The following is a 10,618-nucleotide window of genomic DNA, read 5'->3' on the forward strand; positions in this document are numbered from 1 at the left end:
TCTCCTGTGTTTCTCTTGAAAGTTTTTGAGAAGGTTATGTTTTTCCAAACAATTCGATCAAAGTAGAGTCTGATGATGTCTGCTCTTTCTGGCAAACCAATAATGGTAGAAATTTCAGCCTCTCTCTTGAATTTCAAACTTACCTAAAAGTGGAATGTTTTTCCCTGGCAAATGATTACTTACTTCTTTGAAAAGTGGACAGTCTTTCTTTTTTGGATCCAACTCAGGCCTTCAGAAAATACTTCAGACTGAAAGAGGAGGAAGTAGAGGAGAACTAACTTCCTATTGTGCCTTACATAAAACATTTTGCTGAAATGAAGAGCCACTCCGACTACAAAAGTAAATATTTGTGCAAAGGGCACACTGCCAGGTGCAATCTCAAGACATCCTCAATTTACTCATAGTGTTCTGACTCTTTAAAACACAAGTCTTTTAAGTGATGAAACCTAGCAAGTAATGGGAAGGAAGTTAACATCAGAAAATACACTTAGAAAAAGTACAGGATATTTTGCCTGGCATTTGCTACTTATTTCGTAACTTAGATCAAGTAAGTGTTAAATATTCACAGTAATTTCAGAGAAGAAACATTCATGTCTGTAAAACTTCAATCTATTGCATTTTCGACATTTTTCTGTACAATTACAAAATGTCATCTGTCGGTGCTTTCCTGTAGAATTCTTTACTGTCAGTCCTTCCCTCTCCAGATCCAGTTATACCTTCAAGGTGGGCTGTAGGATTCCCTTCTCAATGAGATGAGTCTTCAGCATTTTGTATATATTTAACTGCTGTTCTGGTTGAAGCACCAACAACTGCTGTAGCACTTTGCTGGGATTTGGACCCCTGATAACAGAGCAGAAAAGACAAAGTTCACACTATCATTTTAAGAGAGCTAAAGAAAGCATGTACTTGTAATTTAAAATAAACCATGCATTTAAGTGCAGAGGATCAATCTTTACAGAATTGAAAACAGCTCTTGATCAGAGCCCACTTTAATGCCCAACGTTAGTGTCAAAGGGAGGAAAAAAAACCCCTAGATCTATCTGCATTGAGAGGCGGACAGTCTAGATGTGGGAAGAATGTGCAAACACAGAAGACAGGAACAACACGAGGCAATTTAGGGAGTGCAGATCTAAGTTCCACAAAAATCTGCAAAAAGGCAAATCCTGAGATTGGACAAGACACGGAAACCATTCTGTAAAAAAATGGACCATTCCTGATGAGGATAAACCAAAAGATAACATGAAGACATAATTTAAGTCTTTAGCTTCAAAGAAATGTCAGACAGAGAAGGTACCCTGTTGAAGAAATACCATCGGGGAATACTTCCTGAGCCCAGCCCTGAAGCCCCCACCTGGGATCTACAATGGGAACAACAGCCTTTTTTCAAAGAAGGTCTTCGGTAAACCCCAATATAGGAAACAAAATAAAAGCGGATCTGCTTTAGCAGATGGAGAGCCCTGCCCGTCTTCCCCAGCAGCCCCACTGGGGAGGAAATAAGCCCAGGCAGTGTTAAGTGAAGTATCCATTAGGCAGTGACACTGCTCTCCAACAGGTATCATACCAGCCTGCACAGGGGCCTCTGCCTGGGCAGCTCTTTCTGGGGAAGCTCCTCCAACATCCCCATGCCAGCCCTTCTCTCTGCACCCTCTGATGGTGCACTCTGGGTCAGAAAAGACCCCAACCAGGATTCCCACCCTCCAGAGACACCATGACAGTCAGGGGATTGCAATTTCCTACCTCTTGCACCCTAGAACTCAACCCATTTATAAGCTGGAGATCACTTGTGTTTCTGCACTTATACTGCTAAAGTGCTATTTTGTTAAATTCAGAATGAACCTAATTCAGACTGTGATGTAGATGTATTGTTCTTTGCAATTTCTACAATCCACTTGAATAGGAAAAGCAGAGTGGGCTTACTTTTTGTGGAGAGAGATTAGGGAAATCCAATGAGAAAAAGCAAGATGGAGAATGGCACAGAATTCTGAGAAAGACATTTACATGGGTAATTAAATTTATGACTTATTGCACAATAGCTTGGATTAGCTGTCCCATGGTTCACCTTTGTACACGTGGCTCAACTCATTTGCCAGAAACCTGAAGCCATATGTCTCTCACAGCTACAGTCTACTCAAGTCAGGACACAGCTTGCCTTACATTTCTTCAAAAGATTCAGCAACTTCCTAACATAAACCCAGAGTAGGGCCCACAGAGAAAAGGAAGGCTATTCTAGCAACTTCAGCTAAATGCAAAATTGTCAGCAGGGGCTTCCAGTTAGTTGCACACTGGCTCTAGCACTGTATTTCTAATCGTCTAAATGTGTACTTTCAAATGGAGGACAACATGACTCAGCACAACTTTTCCCTACTGAGAGAACAGCAGATCAAAAAAAAAAAAAAGTATGAGTTAATGCTCTAAAAGCCGCCATCTTCTGCAAATAAAGAGTTCTAAGGATTTAAAGCCACTAATTACTAATACTCAAATATATCTGTAAATAAATCATATGCAAATGGATTAAATACTCCAATTAAAAAGACAAAGATTGTCAGCTGGGTTATAAAAAAAAAAAATCCTTGTGAGAAGAAAAAAGTGAAACACACTTTAAATATAAGGAAAAAGGCACACAAAAAATAAAAGGATAGACCAAGAAATATTATGCAAACACTAATAAGAAGGCTGATATAGCTATACTTATATTCAACAAAATAAGCTTTAAACAGGTAGTATATAAAGATGGCATTATAGAATGATACTAAGAGTGATTCAACAGTGAGACACGAGTTCTAAATGTGTGGACACCTAATACAACCTCAACGTATATAAAGCAAAAACTGGGAGATTCTGACAAAGCTCTCTTCATAACTGATACAGAACAAGCAGATGGAAAAACAAACCAAAAAAATCAGTACAGAAGATTTAGCTAAACTTCATCCAGTTGACTTACAACACTAATCCTGAAACTGCACAATGCATATTTGATTCATGTGCACATACAATGTATATCTGAGTAGACAATGTGCCTGGGCACAAAGGAAGTCATGACAAATATTAATACTGAAGTAATAAAGAGTATGTTTTCTGACCACAGTGGAATTAAAGCAAAAATCAGTAAAGGAAGGAGAATGAGAAAATCTCCATTTCTTTGGAAGCAAATCAATATACTTCTAAATAATCCCATGTCAAAGAAGATATAGAACTGGAAATCAGAAAATATTTGTATCTGAATAATGAAACTACATATATAACATGTGGGATGAGAATACTTGAAAGTACTTAAAAAGAGCACTCAAAAAGCAGTAGTTAAGAGGAAATATATAATGTTAGATAAATATATTAGACAAGAAAGCTGAAAATCAGTAATCTAAGCTTTATCTCAAGAAGCTTGAGAAGGAACAGAAAATTGAACCTAAAGAAAGATAAAGGATGCAAAAACAGAAATATAGATCAATGGAACAGGATAGAAAGCCCAGAAGTAAACCCACACACCTATGGTCAATTAATCTGTGACAAAGGAGGCAAGAATATACAATGGAGAAAAGACAGTCTCTTCAATAAGTGATGCTGGGAAAACTGGACAGCTACATGTAAAAGAATGAAATTAGAACATTCTCTAACACTATACATACACAAAAATAAACTCAAAATGGATCAAAGACCTAAATATAAGGCCGAACACTATAAAACTCTGAGAGGAAAACATAGGGAGAACATTCTTTGACATAAATTGCAGCAATATCTTTTGGGATCCACCTCCTAGAGTAATGAAAATAAAAACAAAAATAAATAAACAAATGGGACCTAATTAAACTTAAAAGCTTTTCCACAGCAAAGGAAACCACAAACAAAACGAAAAGACATCCCACAGAATGGGAGAAAATATTTGCAAATGACAAGGGATTAATCTCCAAAATATACAAACAACTCATGCAGCTCTATGTCAACAAAACAACCCAGTCAAAAAATGGGCAGAAGATCTAAATAGACATTTCTCCAAAGAAGACATACAGATGGCCAAGAAGCACATGGAAAGATGCTCAACATCATTAATTATCAGAGAAATGCAAATCAAAACTACAATGAGGTACAGCCAGAAAAAGGAACAAAACTGGGTCATTTGTAGAGACATGGATGGATCTAGAGACTGTCATACAGAGTGAAGTAAGTCAGAAAGAGAAAAGCAAATACCGTATATTAATGCATATATGTGGAACCTAGACAAATGGTACAGATGAACCGGTTTGCAGGGCAGAAACAGAGACACAGATGTAGAGAACAAACGTATGGACACCAAGTGGGAAAAGTGGCAGGGGGGTGGTGGTGGTGGTGTGATGAATGGAGAGATTGGGATTGACATATATACACTAATATGTATAAAACGGATAACTAATAAGAACCTACTGTATAAAAAAATAAAATTAAAAAATTAAAAAAAAAAACTACAATGAAGTATCACCTCACACCAGTCAGAATGCCCATCATCAAAAAGTCCACAAACAATAAATGCTAAAGAGGGTGTGGAGAAAAGGGAACCCTCCTACACTGTTGGTGGGAATGTAAATTGGTAAACCCACTGTGAAGAACAGTACAGAGGTTACTTAAAAAATTAAAAATAGAACTACCATATGATCCAGCAATCCAACTCCTGGGCATATATTCAGAGAAAACCATAATTCAAAAAGATACATGCAACCCCAATATTCACTACAGCACTATGGTACAATAGTCAAGACATGGAAGTAACCTAAATGTTCATTGACAGAGGAGTAGATAAAGAAGATGTACATATATGCAATGGAATATTACTCAGCCATAAAAAGGAACAAAATAATGCCATTTGCAGCAACACGAATGGACCTAGAGATTATCATACTAAGTAAAGTAAGTGAAGTAAGTAAGACAAGGACAAATACCATAGGATATCACTCATATGTGGAATCTAATTTTTACAAATGAACTTATTTACAAAACAGAAACAGACTCACAGATTTCAAAAACAGACTTATGGTTACCAAAGGCGAAACATGGAGGAAGGGGGTCCGATAAATTAGGAGCTTGTGATTAACATACATACACTACTATATATAAAATAGATAACCAACAAGGACCTACTGTATAGCACAGGGAACTCTACTCAATATTCTATAATAACCTATATGGGTAAAGAGTCTGATAAAGAATGAATATTTGTATAACTGAATCACTTTGCTGTACACCTGAAACTAGCACAGCATTGTAAATCAACTATACGGCAATACAGTTTTTAAAAAAGATAAAGGAATGAAAGATGAGAGTAGACATCAATGAAATAGAAAACAAATACACAACAGAGAAAGGTGAAGTCAGAATTTGATTCTTTGAAAAGATTAATGAAATAGATAAACTCCTAACAAGACGGCTCAAGGAAAATAAAAGTTAATACAAAAATGCTCACACTATGGGTATATATTTAAAATGCATATTTAGAGACCTATAAATATGAGTTTCAATCCACATAACTCTAAAGGAAATACAGGTTTTCTAGGCTCAGACACCAGTAGAGGCCATGGCATATAAAGTTAACATGTGGTTGATGTGGTTAGCTTTCACACCTCAAACTGGCATTTCAGGGCAGATCCAAAACATTAAAGTTTAGTAATGAGAATAAAGCACCCCATATAAAACAGCAACACCCTCCACCTACCCCTCCCCGCCTCTCCACTCCCCACCCCCACCACATACACACCCATAATCCTGCAGACTGCTCTGTTACTGCTCTGTTTTTCTCCGTGGCTCTTATAACCACCAAACAAGCTACAATTGTTTGTTCTCCACTTCTGCCCCTTCTCCCTCCAGCTCCCCAGGAAGAAAATAAGCCCTGAGAACAGGAACTTGGTTTGTTTTGTTCTCTGCTATATCCGTGCCCAGAACATTCCCCAACACATAGCAGGCACTCAAGCAATAACTGGTGGACTGGATGAATCATTATGTCCTCCTCCTTTTTAAGTAACTCTTAGGGTTCACTGTCACCACAATGTCCACAGTTGAGAAATTAAATCTCCTGCTGTTCCAAATCTAGTACCATTCACCCACTCTAACTGAATCTTAACTCAGCCCTATTAGACTATGACATATACTATTTTTTTAACTTGTTCAAATGTAAGGGAAATAATTATAATTTAATCATACTGCCCAAGGCTACAGTGTGACACAGTTCCAGGAGCCACCATTCCCTTCGCTATTATAGATTACCAATGACAAAAAAAGTAACTAATTCAAACTAATGCCTATCGAAATGAGAACTCCAAGAAATCATCTAATAAAACATTTTTTAAAAATCTAGAAGTACCTTATAAAACTTGTGATGTACACATGCACAAAAGTTGCCATCAAATACTGACAATCAAATCTGTCCATTATCCCGCCATGTCCAGGAATGGTGTTTGCAAAATCCTTCAGAAAAAAACAAACATATTAGTAACTTTTCAAAAAAATCACCTGCTATAAAATTCCTATCTGTAAATGTCTCCTTGACATCATGGACTTGAAGGAAAATACTTTACTATTGGATTTTCCCACTAAATACGAACTTATTAGAACATGTCCAACAGATTAAAACTGCATCTTTGGAATATGTGCCCATGTTAGAATGACTACTGAATTGACCCACAGCTTTCAAATAACACTAATTAAATATTAATTAAATCTAGCACTAACTTTTTTTAGTTAATAAAACTTTTTCTAAATCAAAAATGTTATCAGCTATTACTAATCTAATCTTATAGCCGGCTCTTCTGTTTAATCAGAAACTATTTGGGGAGCTATTTTAGTGTGGTTGACAGATATACAACTGGTTCTATCTCATGTTTATCCTAACGGTTCTTACTCTGAAATAAATATTTTACTACTGTGATAAATATTTCTTTTTTTATGTGTTGGGGTAAAAAGGAAATCAAAATAGATACATTTGGGACATGTTAGTCCATTAAATGGCCAAATTAAGGGAATGGTTAGTAAGCCTCTGCAGAGTGACCCTGTATAGATCCATCCACACGTGTCAGGGCCCAGGAAATGGAAATGACTAATTGTCCTTCTCGTTTACTCAAGCAGCCTAAAAACCTCTAAAATGCAACAGCGATTATACCTTCATTTCAGACATGAAAAGAAACCTCACCATCCACCAAGAAACCTTGGATTGGAGACCATTAAAGACCATTCTAAACATAACATTTCTCTGTTTAAAACAACTATTGAAAAACTCTTTGGTTAATTTTTGCCAACACATTTCCTTCCTTCTCTTCCCTACTAACCCAAGCACAATAGAGCTGTGGTAACTCCATCCCACTTTGCTGTTTGCAGCCTTTACAGGCCTCTCATCTTGCATAGCTATTGCTACAGTTCTTTGTGGATGTGTATTATCTCCCCTAGTAGGTGGTGAGCATCATGAGAACAGGGACAACATCTTGTACACTTTTGCATATTGCATTCCACCTAAGGTAGTATCTTCCCCATTGCAAGTGCTCGCTGAGTTCGCGTATTTATTTCCCTGGCCTCTGGGATCTGACCACCACTCTCTGTAGTCTGACTACCTACTCCCTACCATGGCCACAGTATTCCTCTTCCCCTTCCAGCAGCTGATCTCCTCTACTCCTTTGCACTTGCTGGAACTCCCTTCCTTCAATTTCTCTGCAGGACTCATTCTCTTCCTTTCCTGGTATCCCTGCTCAAATGCCACCTCCTCAGAGAAGCTTGCCCTAAGCACCCCACCTTCAGTAGACACTCTCTAACTCCCAATGGCACACATTCAGTCTTAACTTAGTAAAGCCATGTGAGGAGAGTTGAGATAATAGGCCAAATATATCTCACTTTACGAGAATTTAAGTTAAACAAAACATAGGGCTAATTTTAAGTATCTGGAACAGGGATCAGCAAACTATGTCCCACAGACCAATTCCAGCACGCTGCCTGTTTCTTGTAAGTAAAGTTTTATTAGAACCCAGTCACACCCATTCATTGATGTATTGTCCACGGGGCTCTTACGCTACAGTGGAAGACTTCAGAACTGAATAGTTTGCAATATTGCTGCTATTAGCATATAATTTGGCCCTTTACAGAAAGAGTTTGCTGACCCCTGGTCCAGCAGAATGGAGAGTTACATATCCAAAGGCACTCTTGCACTTCCCTTCACTTGAGACTGTGACAGGACACTAAACTTAGACAATTCATAGCTGGATTCTTGGATGAACACTTGAAGGACCAAGATTCTGTGTCTGTCCCAGCATCAAGTGACACATGCCATTTCTAGAGAAAAGGGTGATATAACACTTTAAAATGTATTAACACGGCATGACCAAAACCTAACAAGAAAGAATATATACTCTGTAAGGCTGACACAAATAGGGTGGAAAAGTTTTTGCCCAGGGGCTTGATGAGGGAGACCAAAAGAGAACCAAATTCCAACTATATTACATTCTCTAATTATATTCTGTAACACTGTAACAAAGAATCTAAAACACACACCTTGATTTTGAAAGCTCTTTTGAATCCGCTGGCAAAAAATCCTCCGAATGGGCCAATCAAAGATGCAAATGTGGAAAGAGCAATGCTGTGTATCTGGAAAGGATACAAGCTTATTGCTTCCTAAAGAGGGGGAAAAAAGGAGAGGGGTTGGGGCTAACTGCATGAAAAATGTATTCGAGCACGCCACCTAAACTCAGAGCCATTGTATATAAACACTAAGTCAAGGCACACGCCATAGTTTTGTTAATGTCACAAACTTTCAAGATCATAGGAAAAAATAAATGTGTAAGCTCTCATTACCACTCTGCTTATTCAGCCAGCACTCCCTATTACCTGTGTAAGTGTACTGAAAGTGCCTGGTGTGCTAAAATCTGATAGGCTACTTTTCTAATTTGTCTAGAAACTTCTACATCACTTGGGTCATAGGCTTACCAAGAATCAGTTCATTTCTGACATTGTTTTTTACCAGTAGCACTTTGTTTTTGTAATTATATAATGTATTTTGTATTTTATTTCACTTTAATTTTATATGACAAATGACGGGAAAGTTGGTCTTTCTCTTAAAATTAAGTTAAATGCTGTGGAAACACCTGAAAATAAAATGCTTTATTTTCTACCAAAATTAACATCAGCAAGACAATTATGAAAAGTTGAGAAGAATTCTGCAGTCAAATTATTTTGTAAATTCTTAGTTCTTACTCCACTTTAAATAAACTGAAACTACAAATTGTAGAGAGTGCATAATGGGTGTGGTTTAAGAAAGATCACTAAGAACTCCAATCTTTGGACCTGTTCGCAAAGGAACGGCCTTGCCCCAGTCAAAGATTAGCAGTATCAAAGAGTTTTACAGCAGATAACAGATGGCTTGGACACTGAAAAAATTCTTGGAATCAATGTATTGAGCCCTCAAGTAGCGAAATAATTTGCTGGTTAACCTTCTTCTTAAAAAGTAACTTTAGTTAAAAGTTAAATATTTCAGGTCCCTGGAGGTCCAGTGATTAGGACTTGGTGCTTTCACTGCCAGAGCCCAGGGTTCAATTCCTGGTCAGGGAACTAAGGTCCCGCAAGCTGTGTAGCACGGCCAAATAAATAAATAAATAATAAACGTTTCAGATGCATTCATGTGTACACATACACAATTATTTGATTCCCCACTTTAACCAACCACCCACTAGTCCTGGTAGCATAGATCAGCAGGGATCTACTGGACAGCATGTCAACATCCTTCAAGGTTGCCTTTAAATGGCAGCAGTGTTTTTGGAAGGGAAACTGATTTTTAGAAATAGCAGCTTTCTGTACTAGTAAAAGTCCCCTAAAAATCAAGTAATTTTTGAGCTGGTGAATTTTAATTAAGTTTTAAATTGAGTCAATTTATAACAGTTACACGTGAAACTCAGTATAACTCGTTTGATTTGTAGAAATCTAAGAGACATTTAAAAATGTTTTCAAGATAAATTACCACCAGTATTCAAACCATTAGGCAAGTAAGTTTCTAACAGACAACTGGTATGTGACAGTAATATTCACTTTATATACAAAAAAGGGAAATCACAAGGGGATAGAATATATGATTGATGCCAAGCAGACAGTGATCTGTATTACAGAGTTAAAAATTCTGCAGAAATCGATCTCTTGCAATAAATGAAGCTTAATCTTTGGGAGGGAGGATCCCCACCATGTTTATCTTACCCGTCTCAACAATGCCTTCAAAAAGGGAGGAAGTGAATAACTCTGAAGCTGGAAAAGTTCTGAGGGTTCACATTCTGTAACGAAGGAGTTTACATCACTTCGGTATTCCACTGGGCAGACAAAGTACTGGTATTTGGATAACACGTAAGCGGCCTAAATAACAAAGCAAGCGTTCGTAAAACATTGCATGAAAATATATGTATGTATGTATGTATGTATGTGTGTGTGTGTGTGTGTGTGTGTGTATATATAAAATTTTTTAAACATATACATGTGTCAGAAAGGCCAGAAACAGAATGCCAAATTTTCCTCGCATTCACATCCTGCCATGTATTTTCAAAGTAAACTGACCATAACTGATGGAATAAAAGACTTTAAAAAGCCATTAGAAAACAAAACTTTTTGGAAATCAGTATGATTATAATCTCAGTATAGG

The 10,618-nt window shown here is 37.3% G+C and overlaps 1 protein-coding gene across 1 annotated transcript in view; it reads right to left on the bottom strand.

The window, feature by feature from the left end:
• Positions 1–216: 216 nt before the first annotated feature.
• CDS1 (CDP-diacylglycerol synthase 1) overlaps positions 217–10,618 on the bottom strand; it is a 67,063-nt gene continuing 56,661 nt past the window's right edge. The window contains exons 10-13 of the mRNA XM_007447516.1: positions 10,183–10,335; positions 8,494–8,613; positions 6,323–6,426; positions 217–840 (exon numbers count right to left, since the gene is read on the bottom strand). Coding sequence (XP_007447578.1) covers positions 711–840; positions 6,323–6,426; positions 8,494–8,613; positions 10,183–10,335 — 507 coding nt within the window. The 3' untranslated portion in view covers positions 217–710. The remainder of the gene's footprint in view (positions 841–6,322; positions 6,427–8,493; positions 8,614–10,182; positions 10,336–10,618) is intronic.

Source organism: Lipotes vexillifer, unplaced genomic scaffold (genome assembly GCF_000442215.2).
Source record: "Lipotes vexillifer unplaced genomic scaffold, Lipotes_vexillifer_v1.1 scaffold747, whole genome shotgun sequence".
Lineage (NCBI taxonomy): Eukaryota > Metazoa > Chordata > Mammalia > Artiodactyla > Lipotidae > Lipotes > Lipotes vexillifer.